This window comes from Heteronotia binoei, chromosome 6 (assembly GCF_032191835.1).
Source record: "Heteronotia binoei isolate CCM8104 ecotype False Entrance Well chromosome 6, APGP_CSIRO_Hbin_v1, whole genome shotgun sequence".
NCBI lineage: Eukaryota > Metazoa > Chordata > Lepidosauria > Squamata > Gekkonidae > Heteronotia > Heteronotia binoei.
The window spans coordinates 123589231-123614615 of NC_083228.1; the positions used below are offsets into that span (position 1 = coordinate 123589231).

Consider the following 25385-nt stretch of genomic DNA (forward strand, 5'->3'; position numbering starts at 1 on the left):
TATGATGAGCGAAAGAGAAGTTCCATCTCTTCAGCAAGGCAACTGATAATAAAACCTAAAGACCGCAACCTTCCTCTAGGACACCCTTGAACAAAACCTCAGTATGCTAAGAGGTAAATGTGCTTGCAATCATTTTGCTTTCTTTCCATTTTTTTTTTTTTGCCAGAATCCTTGGCTTCTTTGGACACAAAGGATGTTGAGTTTTCTTCTTAGCTCTGTTGTGTTTAACTGGAAACAATGGCTGTGAGTCAGCCAACAAGTCAGTAACTTTGTGTACACCAGGAAGTGGTCACTCCCCATGGGGAAATGGACAGAAGTGTTAGTTAAAAAAACAGCATCCACTTTCTGTTTATTACTTCACGCAAGTACTTCAGTGCAATGCTGAGCAGAGCGACACCTTTCTGACTCCACTGGCTTCAACAGACATAGAAGGGCATAGCTCTGTGTAGGACTGCACTAAGAGTTATTTTGTGACTCACATGGTTGAAACATCTTTATTTCACTTGGTTTAGTGATTCAGGTTTCTCTTTTAATCAGTACTCAAGTTTGCCCTTTGCTAACCTGAGTTCCCTTGAAATTGTTACTAGCAGGGGTGGAATTCTAGCAGGAGCTCCTTTGCATATTAGGCCACATCCCCCTGATGTAGCCAATCTTCCAGAACCTTACAAGGCTCTTTTCTGTAAGCTTTTGGCAGATTGGCTACATCAGGGGGATGTGGCCTAATATGCAAAGGAGCTCCTGCTAGAATTCCACCCCTGGTTACGAGTAACAGCCTTATGCCCAGCCCTAGCCTACTATCCAACAGGCTTCTGAACACCTAAGAATACTTCTGTTGCACTTAAAACAAGGGGATTTACTTTTATAAAAATACACGCGGTGCAACTCATTCATGTCTGCAAAGAGCTGTGCAAAGAAGAGGGGCTTCCAATTGGAAATGTAGTTAACCCCTTCCTTCCCCCCCTCCAAGTAACCCAGAGAGCCAGATGCATGTCTTACTGGGCATACTGAAATATTGGGCGTTTTCACACTGACCTTACTCGGGATCGACGTCCCTCTTCACCGCGCAGCGTCTGCGCGGATTTCGCACTAATTGCTCCGCAGAACCTGGAAGAGCCACAAAGTCCCACGGCTTTTGCATCGCAAATGTAAACTGGTTTTTGGCGGTTTACATTTGCGACGCAAAAGCCGCAGGACTTTGCGGCTCTTCTGGGTTCTGCGGAGCAATTAGTGCGAAATCCTTGCAGACGCTGCGCGGTGAAGAGGGACGTCGCTCCGGAATAAGGTCAGTGCGAAAACGACCTCTGTGTCCCCAAGTTCAGTCTTAAAGGCTCAAAAGAGTCAGGCAGGAACTAGCAGGCACCATAGCCATAACACGGCTTCACATGCATAATGTTTTTAAAGAAATGCTCAGGATTCAGAGGAACTAGTAGATCATGACAATAGATTGTTATATTAGTAGAGCATGGCAATAGATTGTTATATTACTATTGCACATGAACAATAGCCCTCTGGTTTCACCCTAGAGGAAAAGTGCTGTGAAAAAGCAGCCGGTGGAGGATAAATGTGCACCAAACTCCCATGCGGCTGGTCTGTTGCCAATACAAATGTCTCTGCATTCACTACTGCAGGGATGAGAGGCAAATGGAGCATCTTGACAGTATAGATGCAGCCTGGTCCCCTGTGTACAGGCTATTTTGGAAGGGCACGTGTGGGAACAGCCTTCACAGTGAGAACCTGAAGAGGAAAAAATGGTTGAATTCCTCATTTTGAAATGTCATAGGCCCTCAAATTCTTGGGAATGTCTGGCCACAACATACTTCTGGCTGAGCTCCAACAGTGGAAGTGGAGGAAAAACAGTAAAAGAAGAAATATTCTTCAATATTCCTTGGCTCTCATGGCCCTTTCTTATATGTCCTTTTTTATATGTCCAGTTGCCACTTTGGGGTCAGTAAGGAATTTTCCTCTAGGCCAGACTGGCCAGAAATTCTGGAGGTTATTTTATTTACTTTCCCCTGGGCATAAAGCAGGGGTCACTGGGGAAGTGGGGAGGGGAGATAGTTGTGATTTTCCTGTGTTATGTGGGGGGGGGGGGGGTTGAACTAGATGATCCTTGAGGTCCCCTCCAGCTCAGTGTTTCTACATTTTTATCAGAGATGCTCCCACTCTGTGGAAGCATAAATGGATTGTGCCGCATGCATTTTATAAGTCAGTTTTTGTTAAAGGGAAGGACAGGGCCGTCCCTGCTACTAGGCAAACTAGGCAATTGCTTAGGGTGCTGACCTTCTGTGACTTGTTGAGGTTGTCAGCAGGGGTGGAATTCTAGCAGGAGCTCCTTTGCATATTAGGCCACACACCCCTGATGTAGCCAATCCTCCAAGAGCTCACAAAAAAGAGCTTTGTAAGCTCTTGGAGGACTGGCTACATCAGGGGTGTGTGGCCTAATATGCAAAGGAGCTCCTGCTAGAATTCCACCCCTGGTTGTCAGTATGGTTCCTCCCCCCGCCCCAGAAGTTAGCCTTGCCTAGGGTGCCAGACAGTCTAGGGCCGGCCCTGGGGAAGGGATAGATGGCAGGGATTATTCTTTTAATTTGCTAGTTGTTTTTTTAATACCTTGCATTTTAGTGGGAATTATTAAAGTGAACCTGAAGTGGGTTTCCAAGTCAGAGTAAGCAAACAATGAGAAGGCATCATGACTACAGTCTCCAAGACAGTTCTGTGTATTACATTATTATGTAAACGGGGGAAGAGAGAGAGACTCACAATGGACAGAAAGAGTTTCTTTGCAGTCGCTGGAAGAATTCTTATTGCCTTTGCAATTCTAAGCCTGATCTCTGGAATTTTTGCCTTCTTCCCTGTTTTTTCCTACAAACCTCAGTTTGTTGGATGGAGCGTTCGCATTGCTTCTCCCATCTGGAATGGAGCTTTGGTAGGCAGAACTAAAGAAAGAAAAATAATGGCCAGGAAAGGATGTTAGTGCTCAGAGGTAAATGGACTGAAGAAGAGAGAAGTATACAAATTAGTATGAATTAAAGCAGGGGTGCCAACTCCCCGTTGGGAAATTCCTGGAGATTTGGAGGTGGAGCCTGGGGAGAGTGGGGTTTAGGGAGGGAATGGCCATAAGGGAAGTATGATGCTATAGAGCCCACCCTCTGTAGTCTGGAGATCAATTGTAATTCCAGGAAATCTCCAGGCCCTAACTGGAAGTTGGCAAGTCTATAAACTAATCATTAATGTATGACCTGGAATTTTCATAGTTCTGGAATTTTTAAAATGTGACCAATGGAACTGCAAGCTAATGATATTCTATGATGTAACGTTTCTATGAAACCAGGAACAAGAAGAGAGGAAGAAAAATTTAACCCATACAAGTTGAATTAAGGAAACCAAAACGTTAATTACCACAAATATAAGTGTCAAATAATATCAATTGAAAATGTAATCTAGAAATATTCTCAAATACCACCAGAATGCATGTATTTATTACAAACTAGATAAAAATCAATTCAACTTGTTTGGGTTAAATTTTTCTTCCCTTCTTCTTGTCCCTGGTTTCATAAGAACATAAGAGAAGCCATGCTGGATCAGGTCAATGGCCCGTTCAGTCTAGGGTTGTCATGCCCAACCCTAGAAGAAATATCAGGGGACTTTGGGGGTGGAGCCAGGAGACTTGGGGGTGGAGTCAGGAGCAGGAGTGTGACAAGCAAAATTGAACTCCAAAGGGAGTTCTGGCCATCACATTCAAAGGGACTGTACTCCTTTTAAATGCCTTCCTTTCATAGGAAATAATGGAGGATATGGGCACCTTCTTTGGGGGCTCATAGAATTGGACCCCCTGATCCAATCTCTTTGAAATTTGGGGAGTGTTTTGAGGAGAGACTCTGGATGCTATGCTGCAAATTGGTGCCTTTACCTCAAAAAACAGCCCCCCAGGGCCCCAGATACTCATAGATCAATTCTCCATTATACCTTATGGGAATCAATCTCCATAGGGTATAATGGAGTGCCCAGCAGACATTTCCCTCCCCACCCCTGTTTTCTGATAACCCTGAAGCGGAGGGAGGGCCTCCAAACTGGGGGATCCCCTGCCCCCAACTGAGGATTGGCAACCCTAATCCAGTACAGCACTCGGTCACATAGTTGCTGAAAAAACCAAAAGCCGTCAGGAGGTCCATATCTTATATCCGTTCATATCTAATTTGTAATAGATACATGCATTTTGATATATTTAATAATATTTATAATGCAACATTTCTATGATACAAAAAGTCCTTAATTTCTAGAAAAAAATAGAAACCACTATACTGGCTTTGGGAGGCCTGTGCTTTAATCTTTGAAGCACAGAGCCTGTGTGGACACAGTAAAGGAGGAGGCAGGAGCAACCAACATAATCTCCAAGACAAGGTGGTTGGACTAAATGACCCTGGAGCTCCCTTCCAACCGTATGACTCTGTGATCGAGAGACTGACAGTGCAATCCTAAGGAGAGTTAGATGCTTCTACAGGCACTGAAGGCAATGGTTGTAGAAGGGTGTAACTCTGTTTTGGGTTGCTCTGTGAAGTGCCTTCCCTAAAAGGAAAGGATTTGGCTCTTTAGTATAGATTAAAAGACGACCAAGTTGTGGTAGGGGAAGCTTGTGATTTTGTGCTATCAAATTATGCATAGTGCAGAGAAAGTGGTGGGTTTTCCCCCATCCATAATACTACTATTTTGTGGAGTTGCCCATATAAATTGACTGGGAAGTAGATTCAGAACTGAGAGAAGGATGTACGTCTCTACTGTAAATTTTCTGAGGGGATAGTGTACATCTGTGGGGGCATTGCCCCCAGATTCCCCCCTAGTGGCTACAGGCCTGTATGGCTGTCATTTTGTGGTTCACTCTGCCTCCTGTGGCAGCCATTTTGTGACTGTGTCTACCATCCTGTGTCAGAGATCCAAAGGTGCTCACAGGCTCAAAAAAGTTGGGGACCTCTATTGGACTAGAATCTGGGAGGCCTCACTCTGCCATGGAAACCTCTTGGGAAATCTTGAGCCAGTCACACATTCTCAGCCGAAATTACCTCATAGGGTCAAAATTACTTCATAGGATAAAACGGAGGAGAGGTGACTGATGGAAATCATTTTGGGTCCCCATTGGAGAGAAAGGCAGAACTATAAACGGAAGTAAATAAGTGAATAAACTTTCCCCAAATATACGGTCTAGGCAATTTACAATCACTTCAATAAGTAGGGCTGTCAACTCTAGGTTGGAAAATTCCTGGTAGGCTTCCCAATCCCCAGGTCCCAGCGGGGTATCCCCTGGTTTTACAGGTTTCCCCCCTCCCCCAGCCAGCTGGCCAGTGGGGGAAGCCCCTCCCCCACAGCCATTATGCACCTCCATGAACAATTCCCATAGGGAATGATGGGGAATTGATCTGCGGGTATCGAGCGCTCTGGGGGGGGGGTGGTTTTTTGAGGTAGAGGCACCAAATTTTCAGTATAGCATCTAGTGCCTCTCCCCAAAATACCCCCCAAGTTTCAAAAGGATTGGACAAGGGGGTCCAATTCTACGAGCCCCAAAAGAAGGTGCCCCTATCTTTCATTATTTTCTATGGAAGGAAGGCATTTTAAAAGGTGTGCTGTCCCTTTAAATGTGATGGCCAGAACTCCCTTGGAGTTCAATTCTGCTTATCACACCCTTGCTCCTGGCTCTGCCCCCAATGTCTCCTGGCTCCAGCCCCAAAGTCTCCTGGCTCCACCCCCAAAGTCCCCAGATATTTCTTGAATTGGACTTGGCAACCCTAATTCCTGGAGATTTTGGAGGTAAAGCCTGCGAAGCGCAGGATATGGGGAAAAGAGAGACCTCATTGTGGTATAATGTCATAGAGTCTGCCTCTAGAGTAGCCATTATCTCCAGGGGGATGGATCTCTATTTTTTCAATATCAGTTGTAATTCCAGAGGATCTCTGGGCCCCACCTGGAGATTGGCATCCCTAAGTGAACAGTGATGAAAACAAAAGGGCAGAACTTGGGAAGGAAAAATATGCCATTAAAAAACTGAAGTTATGTGAAGTTTGGGATAGAAATCAAGATTCTTCGCCAGAGTATTTAAAGCGAAGTGGAAACTGATCATCTAATAGCTTAAACTCTCTGGCTGGAGCGGTCCCAGTAGGGGTGAAATAATCTCTCCGCAGCTCTGTTCCTCTTTGTTCCCTCGGCCACATGTGTAAATGGAGGGAGTCTCGATTGGAAAAGCCGATCGCACAAAAGGGTCTGGCCCTCCTTGCAGGCTACAAGAGCTCTCATCACAGTGTTCTGATTCTGTTGTATTATTTGTTCTGGCTAGAAATCCTTGGAGTCTTTGCAAGCATTTTCTCTCTCTCTTTCTCTCTTTTCGCCTGATAAATGTTTGCCAACAGCCACTCGTGACTCCAGATGTTTCTGCTTTTGTTCATGGGAACTTTTTTTTCTGTGGTGCAGTCCATCAATGCCAAGATTATAATTTGAGGCTTAGTCGCATACAAAATCTATCCAAACTCCTATGCTGTTGTTGCTGAAATTTGCCATGAAAGCTAAAATCTGGGTCTGAAAACAATGGAGAGCTGTTAGATGCTACATATAAAATGCAAACCCATCAGGCTTTCCAAAGGTCAGCAGTTTTCGTAAGGTTAATATCAGTTCTTTTCTTGAGCAGGAACACACAGGAACGCAGTTCCAGCTGGCTTGGCGTGGGTGTGGCCTAATATGCAAATGATCCCTGCTGGGCTTTTTCTACAAAAAAGGCCTGTGTGAAGCCATGGTGATGTCAGGGGTGTGTGGCCTAATATGCAAATGAGTTCCTGATGGACTCGTGTGAACAATGGTACTGTCAGGGGATGTGGCCTAATATGCAAATGAATCCCTACTGGGCTTTTTCTACAAAAAAAGCTCTAGCTCTATATTCACAGTATGCAGAAATACATCCCCAGTCCTTGCTGTTTTGGGGAGGGGGTCTTTCTACAACAGGGGTCCCCAACATGGTGCCTGTGGGGACCATAATACCCATGGACACCTTTCCTGGTGCCTGCCAAGTAGGGTTGCCAGCCTCCAGGTGGGGCCTGGAGATCTCCCACTTTTACAACTGATCTCCAGCTGGCAGAGATCAGTTCCCTTGGAGAAAATGGCTGATTTGAAGGTTGGCCTCTATGACCTTGTACCATGCTGAGGCCCCTCCCCTCCCCAAACCCCACCTTCTCCTGGATCCACCCCCAAAATCTCCAGGTGTTTTCCAACACAAACCTGGCAACCCTACTGTCAAATGTTTTCAGAAAGTAGGCGGAGCCAAGTGGAACTCTAGCACAGCATCTGACTGACCACTGAAGATCTGATTGGCTGTGCAGATTAAAGTTGCTTTGGTGGCTCCAACACCTGGAAGCTGATCAAGAGACAGCTCTTGCCATGTCATTTCTCTTTCTTCTGGATAGGAAGAAATACAGGTTATGATTTTCCCCTCAGAATTCAAAACATTACAATTAAAGGAAAAGAAGCAAATATCATTATTCATGGAGAGATTTCTATCATACAGATCTAGTATTTAAAATGACAGGAGCCTTAAAACAAATTGTGGAAACTGTTTTTTATTTTAAGAAGTCATGCAAGCTGCTAAAACAGAAGAAGCTGGCCCAGAATCAGGTGTGGACTGGCTGGAAAAGCCCCTGGTTGGTTCTAGCTTTAGAGGTGGAGGCAGGAGCAAGCTAAGTGGAGTCCCAGAAGCTTTGTCAATGTTGCAAGGGCCACTCAACTTAGACTAAGGCAGGGGTGGCCAAACTGTGGCTCAGGAGCCACATGTGGCTCTTTCACATGTACTTTGTGGCTCTTGAAACCCCTACCACCCCCTTGGCTGGCAGCTTGAAGAAGGCATTTAAAGTTGCTTTCTTTCCACCTTCCTTCCTTCCTTCCATCTTGCGGTTCTCAAATATCTGACGTTCATGTCTTGCAGCTCTTAAACATGACATTTATTCTGTGTGGCTCTTATGTTAAGCAAGTTTGGCCACCCCTAGATTAGGGCAATAACAATGACCATAGACTTGCCTGTTGAGGTGAGTGTCATGGCTAGGGTTGTCAGGTCTCCTGTTATGGTGAGAGGCTTTCCATCAGCAACCAATTTGGTGTGGTGGTTAAGAGTCATGGACTCTAATTTAGAGAACTGGATTCGATTCCCCACTCCTCCATATAAAGCCAGCTGGGTGACCTTCTCTCAGAACTCTCTCAGCCCCACCTGTCTCACAAGGTGTCTGTTGTGGGGAAAGTGGCAATTGTAAGCCACTCTGAGACTTGACTTGGAGAAAAAAACATCCCCAAATGTTAAAGGATGTGTGTGTGTGATTAATTTTTTTAAAAAGCTAGTGTGACCTTCTGAGATGATTAGTGGTATTATGGGGTTGCACAGCAACTATGCAACTGGAGTAAGATAGCCAGCTTTGTGATGAGCAAGGATGTGTTTCCCCAAGTTTGGTGTAGTGGTTAAGTGTGCGGACTCTTATCTGGGAGAACCGGGTTTGATTCCCCACTCCTCCACTTGCACCTGCTGGAATGGCCTTGGGTCAGCCATAGCTCTGGCAGAGGTTGTCCTTGAAAGGGCAGCTGCTGGGAGAGCCCTCTCCAGCCCCACCCACCTCACAGGGTGTCTGTTGTGGGGGAGGAAGGTAAAGGAGATTGTGAGCCGCTCTGAGACTCTTCGGAGTGGAGGGCAGGATATAAATCCAATATCATCATCATCTTCTTCTTCTTCCTCTTCTTCTTCTTCCTCCTCCTCTTCTTCTTCCTCCTCCTCCTCCTCCCCCCCCCCCCAGGCTGGAATTGCAGGTGTGCTGGTTGCTCTGGCTGAAAAACAATGGACCCAAAGATACCTGGTGAGTATAGGTGGCAATTCTTTTTTTTTTCTTTTGGCTGCCAAGTCACAGCTAATGCATCGAGTCCCTGTACAAGAGAGTCGAACTCATTTGTTATGAGGGCCAGATCTGACCTAAATGAGACCTTGTCGGGCCAGGCTGGGCCGTGTGGGGCTGGGCCATGCTGTACCTATTTAAGATTAGGTAGCAGAGATATAAATTTTAAAGGACACAGTCAAACACAACTAATTTTATTTAAACTTAAAATAAAACATGCTTAAAATATTAGCACTTGTTGGTCTTAAAGGTGCTTTCTTTGTATTTCTCCTATGGGATCCAGAGAACTGGGCAAAGGAAGCTCTGGCTCTTTCCCTCCCTCCCCAGGGGACCAGGAAGGGTAGGAGCCTCAACCAATGGAGAAAATTGAGGTTTTGCTCTTTAGCTCCTGTGCGATTGAGCAGGCCTTGCAAAGCAAGCTGAGATGCAGAAGAAGGCAAGAGAGAGGGAGAAGGAAGCAGACAAGAGCTAGTTGTTTGGGGACCTGATAGGAGCTCTCTGAGGGCCTGATTCGCCCCCCCCGGACTGCATGTTTGACACCCCTGCATAGGATTTTAAGCAAGAGACATTCAGAGGTGGTTTGCCATTGCCTGCCTCCACATCATAACCCTGGTATTCCTTGGAGGTCTCCCATCCAAATACCTGTCCAGAGCCAACTTAACCTGGCTTCCAAGATCTGATGGGATCAGGCTGTCTAGGTCAGGGCATGTTCTATGCAATGTAGCATTCTAGGCAGGTGGGATTAATCCAGGGAGAGGCTTAAGAAGCAAGAGAGGTTGTTCCGCCTCCAACCCCGCCTACCACTGGCTCATATTAAAAAGACTAGTCTTATAGCAGGGACACTTTAAAACATTCTTCCAGATTTACAAAACTGAGTAGGATTCAGAGATATTTCCTGCCTTGCAAGAAGGGAATGTTGTTAAGAGCCAATTAAAGGCACCAGACCTTTAAAAAGACATTTTTCTGTTTCTTTGAAACATGGAAAATAAAGAAGTCATCCTTTACACTCTAAATGGTTCTTAGTGAATTTTGAGTGCATTTTGGCTTTCAGTGCAGCTCCTTCTCAGCCAAAATGATTTACATGATTTAAAAAAGGGTTGTTCTGTTTTCCCACAACACGCCTGATCCCACGCCCTCTTTCTGCTTGGTCTGTTGTTAAGCTTACGTGTTGCAATAACACAATTCAAAGCTGAAAGAAAGGGAAGATTGCCCTGCTAGTCTGTATGTTTGAGAATAATGTTGAGCAGACACAACTGCCATGCGGAGATCCATCGAAGGCATCAGGGCCGGCCCTGCCACTAGGCAAATTAGGCAATTGCCTAGGGCACCAGCCTTCTGGGGATGCCGAATGGGGCACCCCCATGTGACTCGGTGATGTTATCACTGTGGGGGGGGGCGGCAACAGAAGTTAGCCTTGCCTAAGGTGCCATCTTACACTTCCTACTGAGGTCACCACCATAATTGTTTATGGATTGCTATATTCTGGAATTTCTGTAGAAAAGAAGCAGAAAAAGTATTATCAATGGCAGTTGTTCATACTTTTGTGGAAGTCTGAATTGCTGACCAATAAAATTCACTCAAGTTCCACTTTTGCTCACCAGCATAAATACATGAGAAGTGTCTTACTGGATTAGACCAATATTCTGTTTCACACAGTGGCCAACCAGATGACCTGGAGGCAGGGCTGGTCTTAGACTGTCTGACATCCTAGGCAAGGGTAACCTCTGGTGCCCACCCCCATAATGTCACCAAGTCACATGGGGGTGCCCAGTTCGGCTCTCCCAGAAGGCCGGCACCCTAGGCAATCTCGGTTGCGGCCCCAATACTTTGGAACACCCTCCCAGAAGCCATCAGAGCGCTGCGGGATTTACTGCAGTTCCGCAGAGCCTGCAAGACTGAACTGTTTTGGATGGGATATAACATCTAATGGGAGAGGGCTGCCACCACAACTGGATCCCTCACCCTTTTATTACTAACTGCCTAGGATCTGTGTGCATGAGAAAGAAAGTATTACATGATCTGCCTGAAGTGGCACCACTGCCATTTATCTTATTGTTTTATTGTTTTAATAGTACTTTTGTTTACTGTCTACTTTATGCTGTTAGCCGCCTTGAGTCTGTACAGAATGGGTGGGATATAAATATAACATAAATATAACATGAATGAATGAATGAATGAATAAAAAATTAAATAAATAATAATTTAAAAAATTAATTAATTAAATAAATAATAGAGATAAATAAATAATAGAATAAATAAATAATAGAAATAAATAAATATAAATAATGGCAGGACTGGCTCTGCCTTGAGGGCCAACTAAGAGGGTGTGGCAGCCCAAGCCTTCCTTTGAAGTCACCTCCTATCATAATCCCCTTGGATATGGAAGTTTCTGTTAGTCTCCTTGATTAGTAGTTGCCATTCATGGACCTCGCCTCCAGTGACCATGGATCCATCTGATTTCCTTTTAAAGCTAACAATATATTGACTCATGGTGAATTTTACAATATAATTACTTATAGAGTAATGTGCCTGTTCTGAATCAATTCCCCATTGACTTCACTGAGCACCCCCCCCCCCCCCAAAGTCTTTGTTATGTGAAAGGAAGAAAATGTTCTATGTATCCACTTTCTTCATCCTGTGCATGATTTTACAAAACTCTTATCTTATCCCTCCAGGTTTTCTCATTTCAGGTCAGGTTGGAGGAGGGAAGAAAGCCACTGAGCAGGGGTCCCCCAATGGGGTACCTGTGAGTGCCATGGCACCCGCAGACCTCTTTTCTGGCACCCACCTAGTAGATTTAGGAAGTGGACACAGCTACGTAGGGCTTTTGCCCAAGGAGGCTTCTGACTGGAGACTTGATTGGCAGTGCAGATTTTTTTTAAAAAAAATTGTTTTGTCACCAACTGTCACCACAACACAAGGATCTGCAGTGTGTGACTGAAGTTACGCTGTGGCAATCATTTTATGGTTGGTTCCATCTCATGCGGCAGCCATTTTGTAATAGCTATTTTGTGACTGCACCCACCACACCATGTCAAAATTCCACAGGTGCCCACAGGATTTAAAAGGTTGGGAGCCCTGCCATAGAGTAAAATAAAGTATGCTTTTAACACATAGAGTGCTGGCATGGTATAATAATTACAGTATGAGATCAGACTGGGGGGAGCTTGGCTCAAGAGGTAAGTCTCTCTTCCTCAGTTTAATGTACCTCACAGGTCTGTTTTGAGGATAAAATGGAGAAAGTATGATTCATGCATGCTACCCTATGTTCCAGTTGCTTGGAGGCAGGGTGGAATAAAAATGTGATACATATGGAAAGGTGGCTATTTGTTGTGCAGAAATATAATGCAAAGCAGTGCTAATTTTGATGGTTGTATTATATGAATCTTTAAAGGGCACCTGAAATCTGTTTCCCATCTCCAAATGTAATAGCTGAAATTCTTCAAGCAATGTGGCCCATGACGTATACTATGGTTGCAATCAGTACTCAGACACCCTACTTATTTTACTTTACTGAGAAGAACTGCCCATAATTTACAGGATGAAGAGTGCAATCATCAACAGAGTTATAGCCTTCTACAGTTCTCTGAAGTCAGTTTGTTTAGGAGGCTGCAACTTTGCTTAGGACTACATGATAGACTTTGTGAACCGCATTTCCACCCCAGGGAGACCAATGGAGCCAACTGGATTCCAGAGCCCTCGGGGTGGCTTTTTCTACTACCATCCACAGTTTCTCAGTTGATGGCCTGGTTGACTTGAGGAACTCAGCCTTGGACACAGTTCCCAGATTTCATCTTTTATTCCTTTGCCTCCCTCCGTTTTAGTGGACCTAAGATATATGAAACAGGATGGGAGACAATTAGAGCATAACCAGGCTCTCAACACATGCCAAAGCTGCCTGATTGCACTGTAGGCCATCATTAAAAGACTACGCTGTGTCAGTATCAGCAAAAAATGCATTCTCCCCCCCCCCACCACCACCACTGCCATTCTGTCCACAAAGTGCCTTTCAGCATTTTCCAACTCTATATGGTCCTCTCTGCTTAGGATGGTTTGACCAATCAGTTCAGTGGATTTTTGAAGACTTGTGTGAAGGGATGGGTTCATAAGAACGTAAGAGAAGCCATGTTGGATCAGGCCAATGGCCCAGCCAGTCCAACAATCTGTCACACAGTGGCCAAACAAACAAACAACTCAATTGCCATCAGAAGGTCCACTAGTGGGGCAGGACACTAGAAGCTCTCCCACTGTTGCCCCCCAACACCAAGAATACAGAGCATCAGTGCCCCAGACAGAGAGTTCCTTCTATACCCTGTGACTAATAGCCACTGATAGACCTCTGCTCCATATGTTTATCCAATCCCCTCTTGAAACCGTCTATGCTTGTAGCCGCTGCCACCTCCTGTGGCAATGAAGCCCCTCCTCTTCCTTATTGTTGGATGCTGAGAGGTCAGAAAACCCCCAGGGTCATCCCAGGTCTTCACTTGATGATGACACCCCTTTCCCTCATTTCCCTGGGCACTAAACACAATGTAGGTACCCACTGCCCCCAGTGATTCTGGCAATTTTTCAAGCTAAATGGGAAATATGCGGCATACCTACCCTGCCATTTAAGGGCTCTGACTAGTTGTAACATATGCCTGGTTCACTCCACAAGCTAGTGTAGGGGGTGATTTACTGCAGCACTGGACATTCACACCTTCATGCTTCAGGTCTGGAGAGCTGACCCACTGCCCCTCCCCCCATTGCCACACTTCAGGTAGGAAGACCAAATAGGCAAGTTGTGTTTCCAAAGAGCAGATTTAAAACATTCAAAATAAAAGAAAGTTTAATAAAGGAATACACATATTCTGTTGAAGTGTTTGGGCTGAGCAAGGAAACAAAGAAAAGATGTAAACACACAATCCTCTGTGCCTACACCAGGTACTTCCTAAGGGATGTTTATAGAGGCTGCTTTCTCCAATGCCCTTCTATTCTGCCAGTTACTAGTTTGCAGATGGACTCCTGTACAGGGACAGAGAAAAGTCACAGTGATTGAAATGCTAGGGTGAATTCCTGGGTGGAGGGCATTTATCCACAACTCGTTATGATTAATTAAGACTGATGGGGGATAAGCAGGAATGACATGGGGAGGGACCTACACGGGTTAAGTAGCCAAACTGGGAAGGGCACTAAAAGCTACACTTTATATTCTAGGATGGAGCCACCTTGGTGGATGACCTTCAGCGGCAACTGGATCAGGGCGGCGCTGCGGTACTGATGTTATTAGACCTGTCGGCGGCATTTGACACAGTCGACCATCAGTTGCTAAAGCGCCGCCTCGCCGACATCGGGGTTGGGGGGCTGGCCTTGCAATGGCTTTCCTCCTTCCTCTCTGGTCGGGGACAAAGGGTGGCTATTGGGGGCGAGTGATCCCAGAGACACACACTAGATTGTGGGGTGCCTCAGGGAGCAGTTCTCTCCCCAATACTGTTTAACATTTATATGCGCCCCCTTGCCCAGATTGTCCGGAGGTTTGGGCTGGGTTGCCATCAATATGCAGATGACACCCAGCTCTATCTACTAATGGACGGCCAGCCCGGCTCCACCCCGGGGAAACTAGATCGGGCTTTACAGGCTGTAGCGATGTGGCTCAGATTGAGTGGGCTGAAGTTGAACCCAGCGAAGCCAGAGGTCCTTTGTATGGGTCGCGGCGCCCTAGGAAGGGGAATAGCTCTCCCAACCTTCGACGGCGCACCATTGAAATCAGCGCGCCAGGTAAAGAGTTTGGGTGTTTTACTGGAGCCTTCATTATCAATGGAGGCCCAGATAGCAGCCACTGCCAAGTCAGCATTCTTCCATCTGAAGCAGGCAAGACAGTTGGCCCCCTTCCTGGAGCGTCGCGACCTTGCAACAGTGATCCATGCAACGGTCACCTCAAGATTGGACTACTGTAATGCCCTCTACTTGGGGCTACCTTTGTGCCTGACCCGGAAGTTGCAGCTAGTGCAGAACGCGTCGGCCAGGCTACTATTGGGGCTCTCGAAAAGGGAGCACATACGGCCGAGGATGCGCGGACTGCACTGGCTGCCAATTACATACTGAGTCCAGTACAAAGTGTTGGTCATTACCTTTAAAGCCTTATATGGCCGAGGACCAGCCTACCTAAGGGACCGTCTCTCCCCATATGAACCCCAGAGGGCACTGAGGTCAGTTGGAAAAAACAAAATGACTATCCCCGGGCCGAGAGAGGTCAAGCTCCAAAACACCAGAGCACGGGCCTTTTCAGTTGCGGCCCCTGCACTGTGGAACCAGCTTCCGGAGGAAGTGCGGGCCCTGCGGAACCTTGACCAGTTCCGCAGGGCCTGCAAGACCATCCTTTTTAAACAAGCGTACACTGACATCGACTGCTGAATTACTCTGAATAATGAACCGCCATCTATATTACTATGGAACTATTTAAACTGGCAGAACCAGCGCCAGAATATCTTTATTGCTGCCAGATATATTTAACTTAACTTAAATTATGTATTTTAATTCAATTAACTGGTTTTTATATGTTTAATTTTAATTGTTAAATTTAAAGTTTTTATCTATCAATGTAAATGCATAAAATGTTGTTAGCCGCCCTGAGCCGCCTAGGCGGGGAGGGCGGGATACAAATAAAATCTATTATTATTATCCCTTGTTTGACAATGACAAGGAGGAAAACCTGAAGGAAAAGGAAGGAGATGGGGGAGGGAGGTAGAAAGAAAGCAACTCTAACTTTACATGCATTCTCTAAACCGCTGGCTGGCTTGGCTTGGAGAAATGATTTCAAGAGACAAATGCCTTATCCAAGCTGGCCGACGGGGAAGAGAGCCAAACAATATGTCCCTCTGCTGCCAGTGGCACCCACAGTTGGACAGAATGACAAACTATCCATCACTTTCTTTGAAGCATTTGCCTAGTATAATAATAGTATAATAATTAGTCTCTGCCTGTGTTCCAGTGGGAATCTGGTTTCACATTCTGCATCTTCAGTATCATCAGCTCTCCGGTCCAAGGCGCCATTGCCATTGCATCCCTCCTTTATGGACCTTATTGCTACTACTCGTTTGCTGGGATTTCAGGAACAAACTACCTTGGCTACGCTGTCCTGTTCCCTTTTCCTTACAGCAAGTTCGCCTCTGCCTGCAAGGACCCTTTGCACTATGAGTGGTATCATGTGGCATTGCAGATTCTGGACTTCTGTTCTAGTCTTGCCATACTCTGTGCCTCTGTGGCTACGGTGGTGAAACTCACAGTGAGGCTGCTGCAGTTTGGACATTTAAATGTGAGTATTAACCATTGCTGGAGACATACTTACTCACTGCAGTGCATGTGCTTATTCTCCTGGACAGGAATAAGCAGGGCCTTTTTTGGGCAGGAGCTCACAGGAGCGGAACTCCTCCTGAGTTGGCCAGGGCTCCATCTGGCATGCTGGGGAAGGCATGGGGAGACATCTTTAAACACACCCCACACTGGGGAAGGCATGGGGAGCTCCTGCTGGGCTTTTTGTACAAAAAAAGCCATAGGAATAAGTATTTAACCTAGCAATTTATAGCTTTGATGCAGGCTTGCAGAGCCACTCCTCCTTCACATGCAGTTGCTGGGTGACCTTGAGTCAGTCACAGTGTTCTCAGAGCTCTTCTCTCAAGAGCAAGAGCAGTTCTCTCATAGATCCCTCTCCCCAACTTCCTTACAGGGCGTCTGTTGTGGGGGGAGGAAGGGAAGGAAGTTGGGGAGAGGGATCTATGAGAGAACTGCTCTTGAGAGAAGAGCTCTGAGAACACCGTGACTGACCCAAGATCACACGGCAATTGCATGTGAAGGAGGAGTGGGGATTGGGGAATGAAATCCAGTTCTCCAGATTAGAGTCTGCCACTCTTAACCACTATACCAAACTAGTTCTACTTATTTACACTGGCTATTCCAGCCATTATGACTATGAATTGCTGGGATGATAATGGGACTTAATATTTGATTTTACCTGAGCATTCTGCATATTTTGGGTGGCATGATACCATTTGCTTTACTTTTCAGCATTTGGTGAGGGGGCTGGCCATGACGAGAAAAATGTTTTTATGGGATCCTAATGCTCCACATGGATGATCAAGGAGGTTACGGAGGGGCAGATGACAGAAAGTTCAAGGACTGGTTAGAAATCCTTTAGCCTTGTTAAAAAGCAGTTGGGGAGTAAGTCAACTCTCCCTCATTCCAAATGCGAAAATGTGCCCTGTAGACTCAAAGGAAGTACAAATGTTATAGTTCTATCTGAAACAGTCTTTGGAAGGTCGTATTACCTGCTTTTGTGGAAGGCTCTCACTTGTTTGGTTGGTTCACTAGCATGCGAATAATTTCCTGTTTGCTTAAACTAAAAGTGGAGTACCTGTTTTCCCTCATTATTGTTGTTTTTTGAGCTGCCACAATGAACCTGCAGGTACATCACTGACATTCTGAAGAAGGACATGAGATGGAACAAGCGACCAGTTCTGAATCCCAAACTGGCCAGAGCAGATGTTCTCTTGTGCCACCTCTTGTGTCAGTCCCTCCAGGTAGTTCAATTGAGGGCTTCACTAGAGGTCAAGTGAAGTGCAAAACCTTCATTACCACATCGATCTTCTCCTGCAACCTGAGAGCACAACATCAGTAAGATGCTCCAGGGAGTTCTATGTTAACCTCTGCCCTAGTGTTTGGGTGTCAGGTCATGACACTGTGAGTTAATTTAATTCAAAGGCATTTGCTACGCAGGCTGCCTAAGGAATGCTACTGCTTTAACCCTTGTCGCACAACAGTAGCTCATCAATAGACTATCCTGCTCAAGGGCTCAGTGGCAGAGCATCTGCTTGACATGCAGAAGATCCCAGGTTCAAATCCCAGCATCTCCAGTTAAAAGGACCAGGTAGAAGGTGATGTGAAAGACCTCTGCCCGAGACCCTGGAAAGCCTGTGCCACTCGGAGTAGGCAAAACCTGATGGTCTGATTCAATATAAGGCAGCTTCATGTGTGTTCAAACCTGAAATCCAAGAGCCAAATCACTGGAGCTGAAACAAATATTGTTCCAACAAAGGTTGAAGGTGAAGGGAAGCCTTAAATCAGGGGGTGGGGAACCTCTGTCCCGAGGTGTGGCCCTCAGGGATTGCTGGGCTGAACCGAGCCATGTGGCAGCCTCCCTGGGGCCTGGTTGGCCAGTGAGGATCATGGGGCCCAGGTGTGCTGTGTGGCAGCCTCTCCAGGGCCAGGCAGGGATCACAGGGCCCAGATGTACTGTGCGGCCAGAATTGCTGCAGGGCCTGGAAAAGTTACTGTCACAGTTCAGTTTGCACTTGATTATCCCAGATGATGTGACCTAATATGCTAATATTAGGGGATGTGGTCTAATATGCTACTGAGTTTCTCCTGGGGTTTTTCTACAAAAAAGCCCTGGATCTATATATTTGCCTAGGGTGGCAGGCCGTGTGTGTGTGTGTGCCAGATTAGGCTCTCCCCATGTGACTTCAAATAGAAAAACAATTATTTGCATTAATTTTGCTGGCCTGAAACATTCTCCCTCGGTGGAGCACTGTTTTTTAAGTTAATAATTTTTTATGGCCCGTGAATGATGTTATAAATATCCATATGGCCCCTGGCAAAATAAACTGAAAATAAACTGAAACTGAAACTGAAACAAAAAAAACGGTTCCCCACCCCTGCCTTAAATGCTACTGCGAGGCGGTGGCAATACGGGCCCTGCCCCTCCAGGAGAAGACTACCAGTATTTAAAGGTGCAGTGTCCAGTTATGGTGACAAGTACCATCCAGGGTGAAATTCTAGCAGGAGCTCCTTTGCATATTAGGCCACACCCCTCTGATGTAGCCAATCCTCCAAGAGCTTACAAAAAAGAACCTTGTAAGCTCTTGGAGGGTTAGCTACATCAAGGGTGTGTGGCCTAATATGCAAAGGAGCTCCTGCTAGAATTCTACCCATGAGTACTATGATGGGGCTGAAGTGGTTGAGGACTTTGAGAGGTCTGAGGGGTTGGTTGGAGGAAGACGTCTGGTGTGGCAGAAGGCTCTAAGATGGAGGGTTTAGGGTTTAAGTTTCAGTCAAAAGGCAGGGCAGTTTCCCAGGGTGAGCAGGCTGAGTCAGACTTTTGGGGTTTCTCCTGACCATCAGGGAGGGGGGGCTCCTGGAGGTCTCTCAACTGCCTCCTTCTGTGGTGGTGTTAGATGCCCCAGCAGGCCCACTGTCTTCTCCTTTGAGTCTCCAGCCTCTTTGTCTGATGAGGCAGAGCCTGTACTCTGTTCCATGACATTGACAGCAAAAAACCACAACTTGTACTTAGGAGCACAATTGCCAGGCCTGTTGGACTTCAGACCCTGAGTTGGTGGGATCTAGCAGGTCACAAAGTAGAAGTGTGGTAGAGCAGGAACAAAATCTGAGCGGACAGTAGGCATAAAGCAGTCATACCAAGTTTCTTTAGGTGCTTATTCCCTACTCCTAGTTTGGTGGAAACTGCTGACACTGAATTGCTGAGTCTGAGATAAACGTGTCAGGGTTCATTTCTTTTATTTATATCCCAGAGACTGGATCATGTGTTGTCTCACAAAATAAGAGCCAAATTGTGCTCTCTTTGGCAGCACAGTGGAACAGGCTTCCTCAGGAGGTGGTGGGCTCGCCTTCCTTGGAGGTTTTTAAACAGAGGCTAGATGGCCATCTGACAGTGATGAGGATACTGTGATTTTAGAGGGAGTTGTGAATTTCCTGCATTGTGGAAGGGGGTTGGCCCCTTCCAACTTTATGATATATACGAAAAGGAGTCATGATACTGGGGTCTGTTCTCCTATCATAGAAGACCTCCTGGTCCAGGCACTGCCACTTGACAGCCTGGGGGTGGGGGAATGGAGGGAGAGGTTCTTTGGCGTTCTGCCAACATGTGATGTCACTTCTGGTGCAAAAATGGAAGTGATGTCATTGCACAAGCACAGCAGTCTAGGTCCCACCCCAAATTTTATGGACTCTTATGTTCAAAGCTAGGCTCTGAGAACTTGATCATACACTGCTGGGCAATCGTCATTCTTCCTTGCAAGTTATTTATTTATCCTAGCTCCCAACATACCGTACTTATCCTGGCTTTTCAGCTACTTCACATGTAGGGTTGCCAGGGCTGTGTTGGAAAATAGCTGGAGATTCTGGGGGTGGATCTAGGAGGGGGCAGGGTTTGGGGAGGGGAGGGGGCTCAGCATGGTACAATGCCATAGGGTCCCCTCTTCCAAGCAGCCATTTTCTCCAGGGGAGCTGATCTCTGCCACCTGGAGATCAGCTGTAAAAGTGAGAAATCTCCAGGCCCCACCTGGAGGCTGGCAACTCTATAACATGTGAGCCATTCCATTGTTTTTACACTGCAAGCCCAGAGAAGAGGTAAAGGTGCCGGTTAATCCTGTGACTCAGAGCAAGGCGCAAGAAAATGGGATTAGAGGGAAAAAGTCAGTGACCCTGTTAATAACAAAGGGTCAGTAGAACAGAGCAAGAGTCCAATAGCACTTTTAACAAAATTTGTGACAGGGGGAGTCACTTCTCATGACTTCAGGTAAAGGGTCAGTTCATGTCCTCAGATGATAGCAGGGAGGGTCGGAGAATTAAGAACCATATAAATAAGGCCCTTGGGATATGTAAACAGATGTCTGGCTTTTGTGGACTGCACATTTCCTATTCTCATTCTCAACCTCAACCTCCATCTTAGCGACTCAGAACTTTCTCATTACATTTGTTACTTCTGTGCGCACGCACCCACACACAGCCTGAACAACTTTCAATAAGCAATACTGTTTTTATTATTTAAATAAGGACCACCAAACAAATAGCACGTATTAACTAACAAATAAACCACAGTGAAATCATCCTTCCTTAGTGTTAAACCAGATTTGGGATTTCGCTAATGGTCCCAGGCTCATTTGCAGGGCTTCTCGACTGAGGGGTTTCCCAAGAGTCAGGTTCATTGATCCATGGTGGCCCCTTTTGCAGGCTACTTAGCCAGTGTGAAAGCAGCTGCCTGCATCTCCCAGTGATTTCTGAGTGCACAAGGACATGTGGAGGCAATAAGCCCTTGTGCTACAATGCTGTCATCCCAGAAATAAGAGGTGTTCTGGAATTCTTTGTTCTCTAGTTTTTCCTATATGCACCATGACATCCATGCGGCTAAGATAACGAAAGAAAGAAGTGATGTGAGCCAGTTTATGTTCTACATTTATAACACACACACCCTTTCTTACTGAGGCCAAAGGCAGATTACAATATTTTAAAAAATCATTCCACCCAATAGGATAAGTGACGAATGCAAGTGGACTACAGAAATGAAGAAACAATGCAAACAGAAAACTGTCTGAGGTTAAGATATACCATAAGTGATGCAAAGAGTGAATTACACAAGTAGAATTAAAAGGTAAAGGTAGTCCCCTGTGCAAGCACCAGTCGTTTTTGACTCTGTAGAATACAGTGAAGTAAATGTAGGGTTGACGGCTCCAGGTTGGGAAATACCTGGAGGTTTTGGGGGTGAAGGTTGAGGAGGTCATGTCACCCCTCAGTCATAATTTCTCCAAGCTAAAGAGCCCAAGCCTTCCTCCAAAGGGACAGTGTTCCATCCCCTTAATAATTTTAGTCACCTTCTTCCACAGCTTTTCCAATGCTATCTTTTTTGAGCTGTGGAGACCAGAACTGTACACAGTGTTCCAAATGAGGTTTCACTGGCCCATAGATTTATACAGGGGCTTTATGATTCTGGCTAATTTGTTTTCAATCCCCTTCTTAATAATCCCCAGCATAACATTTTGACTTTTTTATTGCAGCCATGTACTGAGTCGACATCTTCACTGAGTTACCTACCATGACTCCAAGATCTCTCTCCTGGTCAGTTACTATCGGTTTGGGCCCCATTAATGTCTATTTATAGTCTTATAAATAGGATTTTTTGGCTCCAGTGTGCATTACTTTGCACTTGCCCACAGTGAACCTCATTTTCCACATTGATGTCTGCCCACCCAGCCTCAATAGATTCCCTCTGGAGCACCTCACAGTCCTCCCTGGTTCTCACTACCCTGAACAATTTAGTGTCATCCACAAACTTAGCCACTTCACTGCTTACTCCCATCTCCAAATCATTAATGAACAAGTTAAAAAGCATCGGACCTATTACCGAGCCCTATGGTACCCCGCTGCTTACCACCTTCCACTGTGAAAATTGCCCATTTATGCTCGCTCTGTTTCCTGTTAATTAACCAGTTTTTAATCCACTGAGAACTTATCCTCTTATCTCTAGATTAGTGCGTGTTCCTGAAAAGCCAGTCCAAAGTGAAAACTGAATAGGGCAGGATGGACTCGTGCCAGTCCATAAATGAGGGTTCATGCATAAGCCTATATATTTAACTGTGGAACTCAAACATGAAGCAGTCTTCGCCAACATAGTCTGCATTCTTGGAGCGGTTGGAGCAGGAAGAGAGGTCCAGAGGCACTGACCCAGACATGATCCAGCTGCCTGGGTGACCACCTTCTTTCCTCTTCCTCCTCCACGAAATCCAATCATCCAGCTTGTTTTCATTTAATTATTGGACAGGAAGAAGAGGGGGAAAGATTGCTTTAAAAAGCATAATGCACAAATGGATCCAGGAATGTTTCAGACTTGGTTACAGTGAAGCGTTTGAGTTGAAGAAACAGAGAACTGCCCCCCCCCCCCCCCGCACCATGAAAACAAGCCTTCCCGTTTGGGCAGGGGGAAGAAATCCATGGGAAGAAGGAACATTCTCCGGAGAGGGAGGAAACAAGAAGGGAAGCAGTAAACACAAAGACAGGGGATTTCCATCCTTCTCTGGCTCTCAGCACTTGTAGAAAAGGGAAGCCTACGGTGATCTGGCTAAGCGGGCCTGGCTATGAGGAGTTTGTCTCACTGGCTCCACTTTCAGGAGTGGAATTACTGCATGATTATAACTTCCCAAGTTATAATATGTGCACTCTACTCAAGGGGCAGGTGTGTGTCTGTCCGAAGGCTGAAGTTGACAAATAGACCACCCAGCAAACAGAGAAACTACAGGAAGAAGGACTTGGATCCTCACCATTCCAAAGAGTAGAAGGTGGTTCCATTTCTCTTTGAGAAATGTGACCAAAAAGAGGGAGAAAAATACAGCCCTACATGAGAAAGGTAACCAAAAATGTTGAGAGAGACAACGCCCCCCCCCTGGCAAAAAAACATAAAACGAATCTAAACTCGTAGCGCTGCTATCCTATTTGGAGGTTTTTAAACAGAGGCTAGATGGCCACCTGACAACAATGCTGATCTTGTTAATTTAGGTATTTGTGAATTTCCTGCATTGTGCAGGGGGTTGATGACCCTGGAAATCCCTTCCAACTCTATGATAATATTATTTAAAAACCACAATCCTATGGCTCTGCATATAAGTACCTATTCCTAATATGACAAATGCCCAATGATATATAAATACGTTAAAAGGTACAAATTGTATCCATATACAAGAACCAATACCAAATGTGCTTAATATAATTTTTACCTTTTGACCTGTATTTATATGATAGGACATTTGTCTTCATATTAGGAATAGGTACTTATATGCAGAACTATAGGACTGTGATAACACTTTTGAATTTATAATTAAATTATATGTGATATTTTGTATATTATCACTATGTGCGGAGCTATATTTTAGTTTGGGGGTTTTTTGCCTCAATCTTTTTTGTTATCTTTCCCTTTCTCTATACCAGTTTGGTATAGCGGTTAAGAGCGGCAGACTCTAATCTGGAGAACTGGGTTTGATTCTCCACTTCTCTACATGCAGCCAGCTAGGTGACCTTGGGTCATTCACAGCTCTCTCAGAGCTCTATCACCCCAACTGCCTCACAGGGTGTATGCTGTGAGGAGATTAAGGGAAGGTAAGCCACTCCAAGTCTCCTTCAGGTAATGAAGGGCAGGGTATAAAACCAACTCTTCTTCTTCTTTGACCTTTCTCCTTCACCACATCTTAGGCTGCCAACTCTGGCTTGGAAAATTCCTGGAAATTTGGAGGGAAGGGGCTTCAGCAGGGTACAATGTCATTCATTTCACCATTCAAAGCAGTCATTTTCTCTAGGGGGGACCTGATCTCTGAAGTCTGGAGACCAGTTGCAATTCCAGATCTTGATGTCCCACCTGGAGGATGGCAGCCCTTTTTCTGTGACCTCCTTCCTCAGCATTTGTCCCTGCCTAAACTCCATCCCCCAGACATGTCTGCCATTACCACAGTATTTTATTCTGCCAGCATTCTTCAACTCTCACTGTCTGTAGGTTCCTTCTGACCATAGGGGCTCAAACAGACAAGATGACGGCAAATTTGTTCATTCCATGACATGGAAACTGGAGGTGCTTCAGGCCCATGCAGGAAACTCCAGCCCTTTCAACCTACACTTGGTTTCACTATTTGAAACTTACTACCTTGTTTTGCTTTTAGGTTAGGGGTGCCAGTCCCCAGGTAAGAAAATACAAAGCACACAGCTTACCGCGAAAACCAGCTTCCGTCTCTAAATAAATTAAACCAACAACATGAGAAAGCATAAACATATATTAACTCAAACGACCATACAAATTAGTCCTTAGTAGAAAAGGGAACGTGTACAAAAAAATGTGGGCAAAAAACGCCAATCCATCCTTGTATCAAAGGCACTTGGAAGGTGCCTTTGATACAAGAATGAATTGGTGTTTTTTGCCCAGGGTATGAAGAAATGGCTAAGAGGATTGTTTGCAGTTTGAAGAGGCTCAGGCGAAACAAGGGTTCCAGTAATACCTTGTCTTCTTAAATTTGGATTATTGGCTGCATCCATCAATAGACATTGATCATCGTCTTTACTGCACCGGGATTTCAAGGAATGAACTGAGCAACATTGCTACAAAAATAGAGTGAACTCTTGGTGTACACGTTCCCTTTTCTACTAAGGACTAATTTGTATGGTCGTTTATGAGTTAATATATGTTTATGCTTTCTCGTGTTGTTGGTTTAATTTATTTAGAGACGGAAGTTGGTTTTCGCGGTAAGCTGTGTGCTTTGTATTTTCTTTCCAATTTTGCCGTGATTCTCTTTGTGCATTGTTTAATCCCCAGGTAAGGGCAAGGGATCTGTCAGTTTGGAGGCTCTCCCCCCCCCCCGCTTCAGGGTCATCAGAAAGCAGGGGGAGGAGAGGCCTCTCCCCAATATACCACCCAAGTTTCAAAAAGATTAGGACAGGGGTCCAGTTCTATGAGTCCCCAAAGAAGGTGCCCTTATCCTTCATTATTTCCTATAGAAGGAAGGGGTTTTAAAAGGTGTGTGGTCCCTTTAAATGTAATGGCCAGAACTCCCTTGGAGTTCAATTATGCTTGTCACACCCTGGCTCCTCCCCTAATGTCTCCTGGCTCCACCCCCAAAGTCCCCAGATATTTCTTGAATTGGAATTGGCAACCCTATATTAGGTTTCCCTTTAAAAGCT

At 45.5% G+C, this 25385-nt stretch overlaps 1 protein-coding gene across 1 annotated transcript; it reads left to right on the forward strand.

Moving 5' to 3' along the window:
- Positions 1 to 2755: 2755 nt before the first annotated feature.
- On the forward strand, positions 2756 to 25024 carry TMEM212 (transmembrane protein 212). The gene is made up of 4 exons (XM_060240937.1): positions 2756 to 2926; positions 8808 to 8867; positions 15874 to 16244; positions 25021 to 25024. The coding sequence occupies exons 1-4, from the start codon at positions 2762 to 2764 to the stop codon at positions 25022 to 25024; spliced, it is 600 nt and encodes a 199-aa protein (XP_060096920.1). The 5' UTR covers positions 2756 to 2761.
- Positions 25025 to 25385: the final 361 nt, after the last annotated feature.

Excerpts from the sequence above, each read along its gene's own strand:
- TMEM212 (XM_060240937.1), top strand. The coding sequence starts at position 2,762 with ATGGACAGAAAGAGTTTCTTTGCAGTCGCTGGAAGAATTCTTATTGCC. Across the intron at positions 2,927-8,807 it reads CCATCTGGAATGGAGCTTTG|GCTGGAATTGCAGGTGTGCT; the intron begins GTAGGCAGAACT and ends CCCCCCCCCCAG. Across the intron at positions 8,868-15,873 it reads AATGGACCCAAAGATACCTG|TGGGAATCTGGTTTCACATT; the intron begins GTGAGTATAGGT and ends CCTGTGTTCCAG.